General features: G+C 40.9%; 2 protein-coding genes and 1 long non-coding RNA gene across 4 annotated transcripts in view; 1 reads left to right on the top strand and 2 right to left on the bottom strand.

Annotated features, from left to right (window-relative positions):
* Positions 1–17933, bottom strand: part of LOC116045153 — an 810130-nt gene that overhangs the window by 231873 nt on the left and 560324 nt on the right. The gene's annotated exons all lie outside the window — the stretch shown is intronic.
* Positions 1–17933, top strand: part of rassf6 (Ras association domain family member 6) — a 48835-nt gene that overhangs the window by 5561 nt on the left and 25341 nt on the right. The gene's annotated exons all lie outside the window — the stretch shown is intronic.
* musk (muscle, skeletal, receptor tyrosine kinase) overlaps positions 1–17933 on the bottom strand; it is a 36983-nt gene that overhangs the window by 14779 nt on the left and 4271 nt on the right. Inside the window, exons 2-9 of the mRNA XM_031292662.2 lie at positions 12274–12400; positions 10488–10639; positions 9970–10097; positions 9201–9342; positions 8912–9036; positions 4522–4681; positions 3911–3917; positions 116–379 (exon numbers count right to left, since the gene is read on the bottom strand). Coding sequence (XP_031148522.1) covers positions 116–379; positions 3911–3917; positions 4522–4681; positions 8912–9036; positions 9201–9342; positions 9970–10097; positions 10488–10639; positions 12274–12400 — 1105 coding nt within the window. The remainder of the gene's footprint in view (positions 1–115; positions 380–3910; positions 3918–4521; positions 4682–8911; positions 9037–9200; positions 9343–9969; positions 10098–10487; positions 10640–12273; positions 12401–17933) is intronic.

The following is a 17933-nucleotide window of genomic DNA, read 5'->3' as shown; positions in this document are numbered from 1 at the left end:
CTGTAAAAGCACTTTGAGTAGTTGCTAAGACTATAAAAGTATAAATACAGTCCATTTACATTACTGTTCTAACAGAATGGACAGGTGAAACACAGGGACCCGTGTACTACTGTACCTGCAGACAGGTTTAGGTGCCGGTCCTAACCCTGACGGGTTGCAGTCAGGGAAGGAGGAGTGGCAGAGCAGTGAGCGTACTGCAGGGCTACACAGCATACTGAGTCCTTCCAGCTCCGTCCACCAGCTCTGAACCAGGTACTCCTGCATGTCCTCGGGGTCCGAGAGGGAGGAGTTAAAGAAAACCAGCACACCATCTGGCAGGATGGTGCGGCACACATCTCCACGGTACGCACTGCAGTAGCCTGCAATGCCCTTGTAGAGTCTGTGGGAAGTAGACACACAAACACAAATGAGAATTGATTGCTTGAACCAAGGAAGACGAAAACACAAAGATCCTTAACAGTGCTTCTCTAAGATATTGGTTAGTATGAGTCAAGTCATTGATGTTGACTTATTACTGTTAATGGAGTAAATAAAGAAATTCCAGGAATACATATTGTATTTGTTTCTGTTTGGCTTTAACTATATATTGTACAGAAGTAGCCATGGACTTGACTTCATGAAGTGTCTCATGTAGAAATTGACTATGCTGACAGCTTAAATATTTACTGATGGGATCTTTAAAAACATTCAATAAAGAAAGGTCATGCCATAACTTGTCAGGCAGAAAGGCATTATTATGATTAACAGATATATTAAGTATTTTGTATAGCTTGTTGATATAACCTTGTTTGGCTATAGCATTTTCTTTTTCTGGCTTTATTTATTTGTGTGGAGGATAAGCAGGTATGACAATCATTCTATAGGGAAGACAAGTTCATCCATCCAATATCTTAACCCCCCCTATCTGTTGCAGAGGGCTGGAGCCCTGATAGCAAGGTGAGAGAGATGAGTATACCCTGGACAGGTCACAGACTCATTTGTATGTGCTAGTTGGCATTAGCAATCTATCTAAACTCGACCTGGATAGGGTCAAGTTACTACAGTATGCATCGACCTCACTGGTAGGAAAATCATGGAAAATAGAAATAAGAAATGGCTATGGTTATTAAAGGTGCTCTAAGCGATGTTGGGTGACGGCACTTCTTGTTGACGTTCAAAGTATTTTCAAACAAAACGAGGCTAGCTCGCCCCTCCCTCCTCCTCATCCCGTCCCCTCCCTTCCGTGCTTCCGCGCACTAACCCCCCAACCCCCACCCCCAAATCCTTCTTGTCGGTTATTGGCTGGAACACCGGAAAACTGTTTGTTATGTTTGGTGGTGCAGGTGGGTACAGTTTGTTTTTGTTGCTGTTTGTGGAGCCTGGGCTGTCTACAGAGACTGCATTTTTTTACAGTGTGTTCAGGGGACAGGCAGCTAGTGGATAGTGAGGAGATGTTTGCTGTATGTGACAAAAAATGTTGTAGCCTAAAAAACGTGTTACATCACTTAGAGCACCTTTAAGTTAACCGTGCCACTGCCCTTCATCTGTATTAATAATGCCTGGACTCATTTGTAATTTCTGTTGAAAAGAATATTGACCCCTATTTTCCAGTGGGCCTGTCGCGACCTCCGTGAGCACTCGCAGCCATTCAAGTCAATGCTTGATATTCCACCAGCCGCGCCATGCCATTTCCCAGTAGCGTGCATGAAGCGACTCTTTGCTAAAGATATGCGCCAGGTCTATTTTCACACGAGCTGGAAGGAAGGGAAGGGCAGGAAGGGAAACAGTGAGAGTATCCAGTCAATTTACTAAAAGACACCCTCCCAAAATCTTAAATGTCTCCTCTACAAAACCATGGAAGACAAGAGATTCATCTTGGAGGTGGAAAAACATAACAGACACCACAGATCTTTTTTATAAAGACAACGCCAGAAAAGAGAAAGCATGGAGTTTAATTGCAGGAGTGCCTGGAGTGGAAGGTAGATGCTAGCTTAAAGTTACATTGTGTAAGAATTTTTCCCATCTAGCGGTGAAATTGTATAATGACAACCAATTGAATATTACTTTCTAGCCCTTCCCATTCCGAGCGCGTTTTAACTCCTACGGTGGCCGAACCCGAAATTTGCTCTTAGTATCTCCATCGTTTACACGCAGCTGTTCTAGCCACTCCAATATTAACTTTGTGGTTGTTGCTTTGCCTGTCGCGTTGTCGTTTTAATTCTCTTTTTCGCTTCCCTGGCGAGTAATCTCCCCCTGGCATTCGCCACGGTGCCAATAGGTGTAGGAGGGCGAAAGGCGGATGTATGTCCTTCTTTGGCTAATGTATTTTAAAGATGGAGGCGCAACATGGCGGACGTCATTCGAGCGACTCGCTCGTATGTATTCTGAATGATTCTAAATGGCAGATTCTACGCGTACGAGAATAACTTTGATTGGTTGGTGGAAGTAATTACCAATGAATGAGCACATATTTGTGAAAGAACAAATGGGTTTTTGCTAAGAATCAACTCAAAAAATTACACAGTAGAGACAATTAAATCTTCAAGTCGGCCAGCAAGACGCTCCGCTTCTGAAACGCTCCCGGTGTGGTATGTCGCGTGGCGGAGGACGGAACAAAACCTGAACGCAGCACACGCGGCCATTGGAAAATCGGAGTGAGAAATAGATCCCGACTACGGGTCCCCCCAGAGCAGTCTATTGTTTTGGCTGACAGTTAGTGAACTTGTGTGGAGATGCGTGTACTTAAAAAAAGAAGACAAAAAGAAATGGCCTCCATGCATCAACTGAAATATCTTCTTTAAAATCATCCAGATGTTAATCATGAAACAGGTTGTCGTAGGTTCATAGGAAAGTACATCCTGTGCGTCTGCCTGTTGGACTCCCTTGCTGCCTCTATATTGAACAAATCAGTCACACATACATACTTAAACCTGCCTGTCTGTGTTCCTGACTCTTTACTTCCTACTCTCTGTTTCCCTCTCTGTCTGCATCTTTGTTTCCCAGCTGTATTGTCTGTTCGTCTTCCAGCAAGGACATGCTCCACATTTCTTTCTGTCTGCCTCACATCCATGGTCTCTCTCTGTCGGCCTGTCTGTCTAACAGCCTTCACTCCACTTGTCCCTTTGCCTGTCTGTATATTGCGACACTTCCAAACTCCAGATGTTGGGGAACATAGGTAACAGAGTCTAACCATCAAATTTAAAGCTGACCGGTAAATCTATTAACCCTATCATCTCATACATACCTTGTCCTTTGTTTTACTTTCTCTCAATTACTCTCTCTGTTTCTACATCCTATAAATATATTTTTCAGATGTGGTCATGAGTTGGCAAATCAGCAAGTTCTAACGATTAAGCCTGATCCTTTTGTTTGTCCATGACCTGCAATTCACTGCCTATTTCTTCATTCTTACCTCAGAAATTCTGACACTGTAAGGGATCCCAAGGCCGACATTTATTTTCTCTTTCTCCTACCTGTCTCTCTTCATCTCCTTCTCTCCCTGTCTCTGCAGTGACATAGTGCAGATGTGGTAACTGTAGTCGTGGTTCAGCAAAGTTCAAACTCAGCTCACACCGTATGAGTGACAGAGCGGCTCCTTCTTGGCACTGCAGGTTTATTGCCAGAGCTAAAATGCATATTGTCTTCCGCGGACCCAAAGGAAGCAACAGCACTTAGTTTCTTCAAACACAGTGTAAACACAGATGGTTATGGTGCATGTAAAGAATGAAGTGACCGACAATGTGCTGTGTCATTTTTACGATTCACTTTTTTTTTTTTTATAAACTAGTGAAAATTAGATTGCTATTGCACGTGTACATGTGTTCCCATAATGTCATGCACTGAGGAGAGGAGAAACATGGAAGGTAGCCATGACACACAAAAGGTAAAGAAATGTAGCATATACAAAGAAGGCACAGACCATTTCTCTTACCTCCACTCTATGGGGAAGTGGCAATATCCAGAAGATGTTGGTTGAAGAAACACAAGTATGAGGAAAGGGAAGAAGAGAGGAGGGCAGAAGACACAAATCAGTCTCAGTAGGAAGAGAAAATCAACCATCTTACCAACTCATAGCTAGCTGTGAGGAGACTGAGGGACAACCAGGTGGAGGGACAGTGTGTGTGGTCAGGAAGGAAGGGATGTGTGTGTGTTTTTTTAGGGGACTGTGGCTGAGGTATCAACCAAATGCCAAATGGGAGGGGGACAACAAACAGCTGAAACCACACAAACCCCAACCTATGTGGCAGCTAACATCACTCAAGACAAAGCAGTAACAACCCCCTAACACACTGTTGTAAGAGCTACAAGCATCTATAGTCAGGGGCGTAGCACAAAATTCTGGGCCCTGTAAAAAGGCATTTTCTATGGGCCCCTCCACAGCTATTCATTCTAGCATATTTTTGGGCCCTTCTCACATGAGGGCCTTGGGTACTCAGCCCCCTTTTTCTGCCCAGTCCGACGCCCCTGTCTATATAATTTGTTTTTCCACTTATTTTGGAGTCAGCGAGTCTGTGTTAAATGGATATGAAAAAGTGTCACTACCTGCGACAGTGACTCTAGCAGTTGCCTTGACTGTGTTGGCTCCAGCATTGTGTCTATTGGAGGCCAGGCATGTATACAGCGCCGGCTTATTCACCGTCACTTTAAGAACGGACAGGATAACCTCTCCAATCAAAGTCTCTTCGACCGATGCACCTGAGATCTGGAAGAAAGAATAATTTGAGAGAAAAAAGAAAGACAGCAGAGATATGTCACCATGCAATTGGACAACTATACACCATAATCATATTGCCTTATAAGATTCATGTATTAAAGATGTATTTTTTTTGTCCGCTTGGGGGCAGCAGATCAGCCTGAAAACACAACATTGACAAACGGCATTATCCGTATAAAGTTGTGCCAAATGTGTTTGGTAACAGTTACCTATTTAAACCAAGAGACACAGAGCAACATTAGCATTCATTGTGAGTTAGGTTTCAGGTCACCTCGTGAATGTAAGTCGTAACATTCAATGTCTTTTTTAGCTCTTATTTGGTTTCCCCCAACACCCAAGGTATGTGACTCTTTAGCTGCTAAATGCTGCATTACACTAATATATCATAACCAGAATTATATATATCTATAAATATATTGCCATATACGATCGAAATTGTGCCTCCTCTTAATTAACACCATCATTGGTAAAACATGTACAAGCATTACCTTAATGAGTTATGTCATGCTACTCACTACTCACACGCCTTATACTTATTGTATAAAGGCCGTTACAGACCAACCAGACGGCCGACCGTTGGCAGAAAAGGCAGTTGGACTGATCAGTCTCCCCGAGTTGGTCAAAAAAGTGCCTCGGAACACACCAAAGCGACGAGACGTAATACGTCTCCATAACAGCAGGCAGCGCTAATCTGTATTGTCGCCCAAAAAATGAAAACCGGCAGCTGATTGGACGAACGCATCACGTGGGTCTGGCTGCTGCTTCCGGATTTTGGATTTTTCAACGGGCCATTAATGGCGACTGATTCAGAATATGATCTTAAATTGTACTAAAATTGTTCACCGAAATGTGTTTCTGAAAACATTTTAAGTGAGAAATAGGCCATGCAGTTGCTGAATCTGTTTTCATTTCAGATCGACAAAGGTCAGTAAAAGATTTTCGTCAGATTTTGAGAGGCTTAGTCACGGTCATCCCGCTCGCCATTTCCGGGTGAGTCCCGACTGCCCTGTTTCCGACTGAGCATGTCAGGTCGGCCAAAATGAAGGCCGACAGCTCCTCCAACGGACGACGGCACGGAACACACCGAACAGACTCGGGTCATTGACCTCGCCAGACTGTCCAACGGACGATTATCGGCCCGGTGTGTAGCTGCCTTAAGGCTTCAAGATATGTTGTAAATGATTCCATGGACGTATGGTGGCATATCTGATAGAAGACTTTTTGTAACCTGTAGCTGAAGACAGTCTGCAGAACATACAGTATTTGAGAACTTCCAGACAACAAGGGGAGAATTTGGTCAAATATTTCAGAAATGGCCATCCTCTCTTAATAGGTAGCATTTATGTCCCAGGATTATGTCCCAGGATGATTATGTGCTTGGCTATATTCAGATCACAGAGATTCACAGCAACAGAAAGAAAAGCTTTACATTTTGAGATCAAGCAGAGTAACAGTCTATTTAGTCCCACTCCTTACCAGATGATGGCAGTAATGCAAAGTTGAGTTGTGAACAGATTGTGAAAATAAGAATAATTTGCCCTCCAAAACTTCCATCATATAATTAAAACAATGTCTTGAGATGTAATGTGTGCAGTGCTCATACACTGATAATACAGTATATTACAGTCTAAAGGGTGTTGAGTTGATAAAATTAAGTCTGGCACTAAAATAACCACTTGTGATCATTTAAAAGATTTAAAAAAATTCCCTGGTATTCACACTGAACAGATTTAACCAGATACAATGTCTTTGTTATCTTTGACACACAACTACCATATATATATAAATGACATATGTGAGAGTGTGTGTGTGTGTGTGTGTGTGTGTGTGTGTGTGTGTGTGTGCGTGTAAGTGAGTCAAGCTGCTGATGTGTGAAGCGTCTATATTTGAAGTTGTGTCTGACACCGTCTGTTTTTGGGGCGAGCTCGATCCAGCCCTGCTTAAATTAATGACCTCAACAAGCTGCCAGAAAAGCAGCTCACACAGTCATTTTAATCAGCACACACACACACACACACACACACACACACACACACACACACACACACACACACACACTATTTACAAGCATTATGGGCCTGTAATCACATTGTAGCTAGCACCCAAGACTATTAAATACCCAGACGTTATGTGGTGTATGTCTGCCCACAACGGCACGCATAATCTAAATGTCTGCTGCCTGGTTGAAAAAAACAATTCCTGTTTAACATCCTTAAGGTGGTCGAGTTTGTAATTTCATGTTTCACAAATAAATAAAAACTTTAAGATTAGGTTTTTTTTTTTAATGAGGTTTCTAGCAGGATTGAAACTACACAAACCAAAAACAAGAGCAGTGATCTTAAAAGAAGGTGCGAGTGCTTGACAATATTTACAAGATTTTAATTGTATTGCAACTAAAATCTAAATAGAGCATTGTGTCTTTCTTGGTCTGATATGTGAACTTTTCTCTTGAATACTGTGAGGAGGAAGTGGAAAACTCACTGTGTGGTCTTTTACTTATTAAGTTACATATTTGTTTTGAAAAACTACACTTGGCATGAGTCAGGAACATTGTCTTCTCCTGGTGTCCCAAAAAGCATTGCATGTGGCTACAACTCACATGTTAGAACATAATGACTAGATTATTAGACTTAGCATGCATCATAACAATTGAACATTTGGCACGCCAGGTCACCAAATCTGTTTCTTGTTTAAAAATCATCAGCCGCAGGTACCTTTTATGTTTCCTACAGTTATCTTTCTTTTTATGACCTTAATGTACTATCAGCCCTGTGTAACAGCTGTATATCCCAGTGAGACCACCTTACATGGCTGGGCTGTCGGAACATCTAGCCAGAGTCACAAGTCAGCAGTTAACACAAACCATTCAACCCCTTTTAAGTCCATAAGAACCTTGCTGGCTCCATTAACAAATGCAACCCAATTAGAGCTGATAAAACTGAGAATGATTGGCTAAATGGAAAGGCAATCTCTTCAATCCTCTGTCACCATAATGAGAATTCCTTTGCTGTTTATATCACTGATCCCACAGCAGTCTTTGAGTGCATCGTGTGTGTGTGTGTGTGTGTGTGTGTGTGTGTGTGTGTGTGTGTGTGTGTGTGTGTGTGTGTGTGTGAAGTAGAGAGACAGAAAGAGAGAGAGCCGTACAGAGAGGCATAAGTGGGTATTTTTTTGTAGCTTGGATTACAGTTTACTAAATGTGAGTGTGGATTTGTGTTCCTAGTGTCCTGGTTTGCCCCTGCTCATGCACATAACCCTATTAATATAAAATAATTTGCTGTTGTCATGGAGCCGTACAGTGACGGCTGTCTCAAAAGAGAACATCATTTAGTTTAAACCACTTTAGAACAGATCGTGTTGCTTCTTTAGAACAAAACAAATGGGACACTATAGACCTAATGGGGATATGTAAACATGCAGATCTGTATGTCTGACACCAAAAGAAAGATCCACTGGAGGACTGGTACTGAACAAGTAATGGATTTGTTCCCAAAATATATAGTATGTCACTGTATTTATGCAGTCAATTTTTGTGTCTTTAGCCCTGTGTCTGTTCTTCGGTTGTTTACTGCTAATAGGATAAAGTAGACAATGTTACCGCGCAGGTTCCAAATCTATGCTACAGTATGTGAAGATGAAGGTTTCAGAAATACAACTTTATGTGCAGACTGCAATGCATGTTGGCTTTCCTGACTATCTCCTCTGTTATTGTCAGAGCCTGTTCCCATTGTGTTAGGCTCTGCGGCTGACAATGTGTCGCAATGTCAGCTACGTGATGAAATGTCTCTGATGCTGGCTGTGTTGACTGACATTTGAGCCAAACTCAAACACTGTGAAGGCGACAACAATATTTCTAGTAAGATTACAAGCATTTACAAGAGACCTAGGGAATTGGGCCTGGATGGATGGATGGATGGATGGATGGATAGATGTAGTAACCACCATAAATAATTTTATTTCTTTGGCACATTGTCAGTCGCAGAGCCCAACACAATGGGAACAGACTAGACAATAACAGAGGAGATAGTCAGGAAAGCCAACGTGCATTGCAGTCTGCACATCAAGTTGTATTTCTGAAACCTTCATCTTCATATACTGTAGCATAGATTTGCAACCTACACAGTAACATTGTCTACTTTGTCCAAAAGCCTTAGTGTCACATTATGTGTGGCTAATAGAGATACAATTCAACAGAATTCAACAGAAAAATACACTCACAGTATTCCCATTTTCCAGCCAGGTGATGGTGGGGATCGGATTTCCTGTGGCGTTACACTCCAGGGAAATCTGGCTTCCGTACGCTACTCTCTTCTCCTTAGGAACCAGCAGAATTCGTGCTGGAGCTGAACACAAACACAAACAACACACAGTGTAGACACAGAAACTCATACACATATACTACAGCCAAACAATTACATTCCAATGGTTTGAATTAGAGGGTTTTTTTAAGTACATCATGTACATACTGTACCACGCATAGTAAGTGAAACCACGTTAAAATACATACCCTGTACCTCTATGGTGACAGGCTTTGAAAAGGCCAAACCAAAGCTATTCCTGGCCACACAGCGATACTGTCCTGCATCCTCCTTCTGTATGTTATGGATCTTCAATGTACCATAGTCAAGAATGGTAACACGGTCACTGAACTGGGAGAGATGAGACCACTTTTAAAGATAGAAATGACATCTTAACATATAGCTTTTTTTTTTTTTTTATGGAACACTAGAAACCAAGCCAAGAACAGATGGGCTCTTTATGCTAATATGCTGTCTGTACCTATTCCCAGTCCAGGTCAGATGAATACTAGTCTGGATCAACAACAGTTCATTTACCGGATAATCGCCTGTGTTCCAGCTGATGTCCCTCGCCTTGCAAAACTCGGGAAACAACAACAAACTTCGAGCTAGCAAGCTACATGCTACAATTGGCATGTTTCAAAGAACATTTAGATCATGCAACAAGGCACGGCAACAAGTGCTTGGTTCTTTGCGAAAGGCATTTACTATCTAACTGGGACGTTTTGGGACTGATTGGTGGGGATAGCTGTGGACGAAGTATTTTTACACAAGGGCGATACACTGGTAAGAGCAAATTACGTTTAACCATGTATCCAGCTTATTTAAATAGCTCACGTTACTGTATTGTGTGAACAAGTTAATTTCATTTTATATTATATGTGGCGTTTTCTTTTAAGGTGGGTGCAAATGTTCCACCAAAACAAGTTCCCTCCCGAGACCAACTTTCTATGTTTTGAAGGGGGGGGGAGCGCATACATTGATAAGCTCATCATCTTTGAGCCAGGTGACCTCTGGTTTGGGGTTGCCGAGGGTAACACAGGGCAGCACTGCTTTGGATTCTACCAGATAGGTTTGATTGGTAGGATGGCGTTTGATCTGTGGCTCTGTTGGAGAGACAGACAAGACATAAGAGACAAGATACAATGGTTTAGCTGTTTATCTCAATGAATAGAATAGAATACAGTTCATTGTCCCGGAGGGGAAAACTTGTCTTGGGCATAGTGCTACAATCTGTTGCTTCACAACACAAACATGTAACAGTGGTAACCACTCTAAAATCAACATAAAATCAACATAAGACATTGAAGAATTAAAGTGCTATGTGAAAAAAGTGCTGGTGTATTTTTTGCACTTTGCTCTGTTGTGCTACTGTGACTGCATTGTTCTTGATGGAACTATACCATCTGCAAATTCTTTAAAAAAAAACAAAAAAACAATCAAGATCAAGATTGTCTAGACTCCAGCCCTACAAACTTGAAAGAAAGCAGACATACTCATCTTGAGCTGCAGAGCTCCACAGCTCTTTGCTGCCTCTCCGATGCCGTTACTGGCCAGGCAGCAGTACTCTCCATTGTCTGTCTCTCTTACATGAGGGATGCTTAGCATCTGGCCCTGCTCCCTGGTAATGTACCGGGGGTCATAGTACCTGGTGGGTGCCAAACAAATAAGAGTCTGATTGTGAGCAGAAGTTTACTCAACGTTTTAATTGTCTTAAAATATTAAAGCAACACCAAAGCACTTTTCCTCTTCGGTCCCCCTACAGGTTGGAAGTGGAATTGTCCATTACCGCTGTCGTAAATAATTTAGCCTACCGCAGCCGCTACCCGATCTGGCAAACTTGCATAGTGCGGTTATAGCCGATAGAGGGCCGCAAAGTGAATGCACCTGTTACGAGTTGATGAACCACTGAAATGATTTAGGAAACATTATTTTAAGGTACAAAAGAATCTTTGGTGTTGCTTTAATAGCTTTAGAAATATACTCTTTGTCCAGTATGAACCTTACACAGAACAATTGTATGATAAAATGTGATAAAATGTGATGTAGGTGAATACGAGACTTCCCTACACTAAACAACGCCGCCATCAGACATGTTCAAGCTGCAATTACGACATATTTATTGTTTGTAATTTCTTTAAGGAACAAATGGAACTACATCACGTTCTGTGTCATGTGCGTGACCGGAAGTGAAATAACGTAACAAATATATTCATTTTAATTTTTCTAAACATTACCAAGAAGTCTTTTTCACCTAAATTCAACCAAACTGTGATCTTTTCACTATGTTAACAATGTGTTATTAGAACTGTGACCGAGGATGAAAAATGCTCTTTTGGGTCGTATTTCCTGCCAGTGCTAGAGCGGCTATTTTATTTAACTCTTCATATGTTGTTTTAGAGGGTAGGAATAATCAACCTGTGTATTTGGAGGACTTGTTGACGAATATTAATATTTTCAGATGACATTAGTATATTTTATACTTTTTTGCTAATTTTTGCATTGTAATGGCCACAATTACTGGCTAATATTACTAACACGTTACCAAATGGTAGCCTTGCAATTAGCTGATTAGCTGCTAGTGTTACATGTTTTATCGTCATTTTTTATAGTAGGATATGCTGACGTCACAAACTTTTGAAAATTGTTTTCATTTTACTGACATTTTATCATTTAACTGTAGCATTGTGATGGCCTAAGTTAGAAGCTAATGGTACATGTTTGCCAATGTTAGCCTTGTAAGGCCATTCTCAGCAACTATGGTTACTGGCTTTTTATCACGTTACCATATTCCACAGATTGCAATTTCATTTTGTTCATAAACTTGAACCTGCAAGGGTAGATTCCTAAATTAGTGTCTGAATTAGAGGATGGATACCCGAACCGAGCCCGTTGGGACCCGGTGGATTTAAAAATGATGTTCGGGTCAGGCTCGGTCACATCTGCGCGATAAGGCATTGAACATTTTAAATTTAAAAAAGTTTATTATATAGGTGCGCGCCTGTGTTAACGTGCGCTTGTTGCCCCGTGTGCGCTGATGCGCTCATCTGTTGACATTTCCGAATGCCTTCCTACAAACGTACATGTGTCATTAGTATGAGAAAAAAATGAGATTTTAACTGTGTCGTGCTCGGGTCGGGCTCGGACATAAATATCTTAATGCCTGTCAGGCTCGGGTCGGGCTCGGTTACTGCTCTGTCGGACGCGGGCCGGGCTTGGACAGAAAAATGCAGCCCGATCCGCACTCTAGTCTGAATGCTGTAGGTTTCGGTGTAAACTTACATTATTGGGTGGTTGTTTTTGGTCCAAGTGATTTCAGCGGGGGGACGGGACTCCACCTCACAGATGAAGGTGGCATTGTGATCCAGTAGCACATCCACTGTCTCTAATAAGGTGATGATACGAGGCGCTAGCGGTGAACACACAAAGAAAACATCAAGACTTTTGTTACAAAACAAGAAACTGTTACAGTTTTTGGCTAAAGGGACGTGGGATAAAATGCAACAAGAGTATTTTTTAATCAACCCTATGACCAGATACTGGACTTTTTGATTTTCTGTGCAATATATTATGACCATGATCACACTTGGCTGAATGCGCCATAGAGCTGAATCACAGCTGCATCTTTTCAGCCAAATTATTTGGCATTCTTGGCATTCGTATTTCAGATTGAGTTGTCTGTTTCAGTCACTCAGCATCCTATGACTGTTGACTAATGATCAGATCAGAGATTTTGTTCCAAGGTTTTGTTCCTTTGACCTGAGTAGAGCAGAAGAGGGGTGGCTTGAGGGGAAGAGCGATTTTGCAACTTTAGATAAAGTAGGGAGAAAGAAAAGGATTGGAGGAAGGAGAGGATGACAGAGAGGGAAAGATATATAGTTGAACTCGAGTTTTAGGCTGTATTTATTTTTTATTAAAGCAGAAGTTGATGCAAGGACAGCAGTGTAATTTGAGGTTCAAGGAGCGGCTCCATCCCCAGTGCACACACTGTTCTCCACTATCTCGTTTTCACAGATGGTCTTTATTAAAAAGGAAAGTGAGTAAATTACCAGTTCTGCGTACACTGAGTATACAAGTTATTGCAACCACCTGTTCTTTTCCATGATACAAACCAGGTAACTCCAAAGTAAAGATGTGACCAATATGTATTTCATCCATATAGTTAATCACAAAAGGGAGTTGTAGGATATAAGATGTTTTTTTTTCTGAAAAGTGAGACAAGCGTAAAAGGGAAAGCAACTCAGCATTATCATTACTCTGGGTGAATATTTTGAGCAGGAGAAAATGAGAGGGGGAGTAAAAACAATGAAAAGACATGTTCAAAGGGAAAAGGGATGGAGGAAGATACTGTAGCAGCAGAAGAGGGGTGAGGCAGCAACTGTTTATATGTGGATTCAGATCAGAGGCATCAGGCTTGCTTTAAACTTTGTATGAACTGAGGAGAGGAAGAGGAAAAATTGAAACCAGAGGAGAGAAGAGAAGGAGAGATCAGAAGAGGGGGAAGGAATGGAGAAGAAAAAGAAAGGAGAATAATGGAAAGGATTAGGGTTTAATGGACATTGTGCTTGTTTTGTCTCTTGTGAAACACACATTTTGAAATAACATAGCTGGAAAAGCCAGCCCACATCTACACCCCCTCCCAACCTGAGGTCACTGCTGCTGTTTGACTTATGAACGAGTGGAAAGACAGCTACTTACTGTAAATCAAACTGAAACCCTGGCACGGGGTTAAACATCGGTTTTAAACACTGGGATGCAATTTTAGCCAAGGTCAAATATCTCACTAGTACCTGCTTTATTAAGGTATTTCATGTATACAGTCCAAAATCTTATTTTTAGCCATGCAAGAGGCATGGCTCTATGGATGGCACCACCCGTCTGTTGATCAGTAGTCTCTCTTTGCCAGACCTTCCTCCAAAGCGCTGCAGAGGAGGGTCTGGCTAGTCCACACGGTATTCTGGGATCGGAGAAAAACGTGCTCTGGTTTATTGGCATTTTTGTAAAACCAATCACAACTGTCTTGGGCGGCGCTATGATTGGGAAAAGCTGCGGTGCCGCTGCAACATAGCCTCGGGAAGGAACTTGTTTTGGTGGAACATGTGTACGTTCAAAAGTTGTTTCAGTCGTGCGACAGAAAACTCAGATTGGACAGATAGTCTAGCTAGCTGTCTGGATTTACCCTGCAGAGATCTGAGGAGCTGTTAAAACCATAGTCCTCATAAATCCACTGGAGTTTAAAATGTCAACACAAAGGAATCCCAAGGCAACGGAGCCTAAATTATAAATAAACGGCCTAAATGAATGAAATAAGGCAGAATTTCCGTCGGCAACGGAGCAATCCTGGAAGTGGAACGTTGAGGATATAGACTAGTTGATCAGTTGCTCAACCACTGTTGGATAGATTGTTATGAAGTTTTGTACAGACATTCATGTTCCCTAGGGCATGAATCCCAATGAGACTGGTGATCACAGGACTTTAGCACCACCAGCAAGTTGACATTTTTGGCTTTTAGTTAAATGTCTTGAGAACTATTCAATGGATTGCTATGAAATTTGGTGAAGATACATGGTTCCCAAAGGATAAATCCCAATGAGTTTGAAGACTTTTCTTCTAGCGCCACCTAAAGGTTCACATTTATGGATTTTGTGTGTGAAACTTCCCAACACCAATTTTATGGATTACCATTCATGTCCCCCTCAGGATGAATTTGAATAACTTTGGTGTTCCTCTGACTTTTCATCTAGCGGCCTCATTAGGTCAGAACCTTTTATCCAATACTTTTGTTTAGTTGCTATAATGACATTCCCATCAGCCTCAGCTGTGCTTTGTGTTTAGTGATAATTAGCTTATTAGCATGCTAAACTATGATTGATTTGGGGTTGGTGTTTACAGTTTTTTCCAACTGCTTACACACGTTTTCAAAACTATGTCTCCTTTTTTCAAAACTCTACACACAATTCCCAAAACTGTACACACAAAATGCAAAATGCCTCACGTCTCCTTCAAAATCAAACACTGCATTCAAAATACCATAAACACATCTCAAAATTAAGCATTTGCATCAAATGGCAAACACTTTTTTCATAATAGTACATTTGTGGATATATCATGTACACACTGTTGTTCTAAATCTAAAGCTCTTTTGTCTTTAATAGGCCTATATCTACATTTACAATATTCTAGAGAGAAAGTAATCTGCTGAGAGTGGTTGAAAAGTGCACTGTAAACAACAATGTAATGTTACAGTAAAACAGAAAATATTCATTCAAGAGTAGCACAGCGTTGTATACAGTAGCATGAAACAAGAAAACAAAACTACAAACATATGTAAACCAAAGGTATCATTTTTAGAATAAAGAATATGTGTGTGTGTGTGTGTGTGTGTGTGTGTGTGTGTGTGTGTGTGTGTTTGTTTGTGCGTGTTTGTGTGTCGTGGTGGGGTGGTGGTGGGGGGGGAATTGTATGCACAAACAAAGTCTGATTGATTTGTAATGCTGAAATAGTCATTAGATAGTTGCATGCAGTATGGACGCCACTGTAAAGCTACTCAAGATGGGCTTCTCTAGTTGGTCAATACGTGGTTGATCACATGATGAACAAGTGTGGCCCTGATCTCATCAGAGATGGCTCTACTTCCTCTTCTTCAATCCTCCTCCTCCTCCTCCTCGTTGTTGTCCCCTGTCTGTCCCTCCTCCTCCCCTTGCTCTCATCCATTGTATAGGCCTATACTAAAGCAGTGATTGGTTAGTGTTCAGTTATGACATAATGTGTTTGCACATGTGAGGAGTGTATGTGTGCCCTGGTAAATAAGTGTAGCATTTTGATTAGTTGTGTTTAGAAAAGGAAAGCAAGTCACTTCCTGTTAGATTTTTGTGTCTTAGGTAGAGAATTGTGTGTAGTGTTTTAAAAAAAAAAAGTGTTATTGAAAACTGAGTGAAAGGCTGAGAAATAGCTTATGGTTTTGGAGATTTGCTGTGTAGTTTTGCACTTTGAGTGAGAGGTTTCAAAAATCGTGTGACATGAAAAGATTTTGTGTGTAAGCATTTGAAAAAAAACTGTAAGAGTTTTTATTCCACACCATGTTACTCTTGCTATTGCCAGTATTATGTCTGAACAGATGGACAACATCTGAGAGCAAAGGTTTCGTTGTGGCTCATGTATAGCCTCATGACTCATTATTTAGAGCAAACAAGAGCCTCACCGGATTTGACCTTTGGTTCTTGTTATTAATTGCTGTTTGGACACCAGAAGTGATACAGTGCTGTTCAGGCCTGCAGAGGACGCCAATTACAGTGGCCACATCTGGCCTTTACTGTGTGGATTGCAAAAACTTACTTGATCCAAACCAACTGGCTCTCCTTTATCGCTTCACTCAGTGAACTTAAAAATGTAACGTTGCTGATGAGCTTAAAAGTGTTTGCTGCACTATGTAAGTATGTATAAGTCTAAAAATCAATGTCCTTGTAAAATGTTCAGATATTATAGCCAACAAGTGAATGTTTATGAACAAGAACCATTCGTACAAAAAGCTACGTAAAGTAAAACAATTCGTAAGCATTGAACATATTGTTTGCTGTATGCACCACAGTGACTGCCACTGTATAACAACGCTGTGGACCACCCAGGGAGGAGTTTGAGGTGGATGTGTGGATCACAAAAAACAGCGCTTTTAAGCCGTGGAGTTTGTGTCCCATTTTAATACAAACCACGATCTTTTTACTAAATGTAACTAGTCGTTTTGGTGCCTAAACTTAACTGTCATTGCCGCACGACGCTCACTTTTTGTTGGAGCTCTGTAGCCGGCGTCATGTGACCATCGCCTGTTTTTGTAAGATATATATACGTATCGGTGTGCATATATTTTCATGTATCGTACCAGGCTGTTCATGAGAATTTGTTGAACAAGTACATCTTTGCCATTTTGTCATATATATCACTGTGTTCTTATCTATCCTACAAATGTCTTTTACAACATATGCATTTATGTCTTCCTTGTCTATGCATTTCTCTGCAATGACCACTGAAATAATCTTTCTCACTCTTTAAATTTTTAAATTGTGTCTATTCTTTTTTTATTCCTCCCATATTCATTTGGTCTCTGTCAACCTTTTCTTTCCTATAATAGATGCCTTCTGTAGAGCCTGAAACGTATTTAACATCCTTTGGTTCCTTTGGTGTTTGCTTTGATTTACAGTTTATCCTCTAGGTTTTTTTCCATACTTTAATTCAATTGGAAACAGCATTCTCTCCACTTCTATCATGCAGAACAGATACAGATTTTTTTTTTTTACTTGATTCTTTCATTGTGGTCAATCAAGAACAAACACAAAAATAGTATTGTTCTCGTGGCATGTTAGGGCATCAGATGTCTGCAGGGGAGTCATCCACTGTTTGTAGTGGTTCAGCTCCCACGGACAGCCTCTTTAAACCTATCATGCATACGTAAGTGGTCTTGATTCATTATGCTAGAACACATTTTACAATACTGGCTGGCTGCATAGTTGAGTGAGTGCATGGGTAATTATAAATGTTGATTCTACATGGTTGCATGTTGTCTGCAGTACCAGAAGTGTAATTTTGGCCTATGGTGTTCATTAAAGAACAATTGAACACATTAATAATTTTCAACAGCCATTGTATTTGTTTGCTAAGACACTAATTTCAAATGGAATCAAACACAGTTACAGTTTTTCTCGATTGACATATTTCTTGAAACCCTCACCCATTTTCTCAAATCGGTAAACACAAAACCAAATCCTCAAACTATATTCACAAAACATCTCACTCCGCTGGCAAAATCAAACAATGCTTTCAGATCATACACACAGCCAGTCAATAACTAAACACCACAGAACATTTATTAGACATTACCTCAACAATTCGAGAACACAGTGTGCAGGGCATGTAGTTACAGAATCATTTTTTTTTTTACAGTATTTCA

The sequence above is a fragment of the Sander lucioperca genome, chromosome 14 (genome assembly GCF_008315115.2).
Source record: "Sander lucioperca isolate FBNREF2018 chromosome 14, SLUC_FBN_1.2, whole genome shotgun sequence".
Lineage (NCBI taxonomy): Eukaryota > Metazoa > Chordata > Actinopteri > Perciformes > Percidae > Sander > Sander lucioperca.
This window is presented reverse-complemented; position numbering and strand designations above follow the sequence as displayed.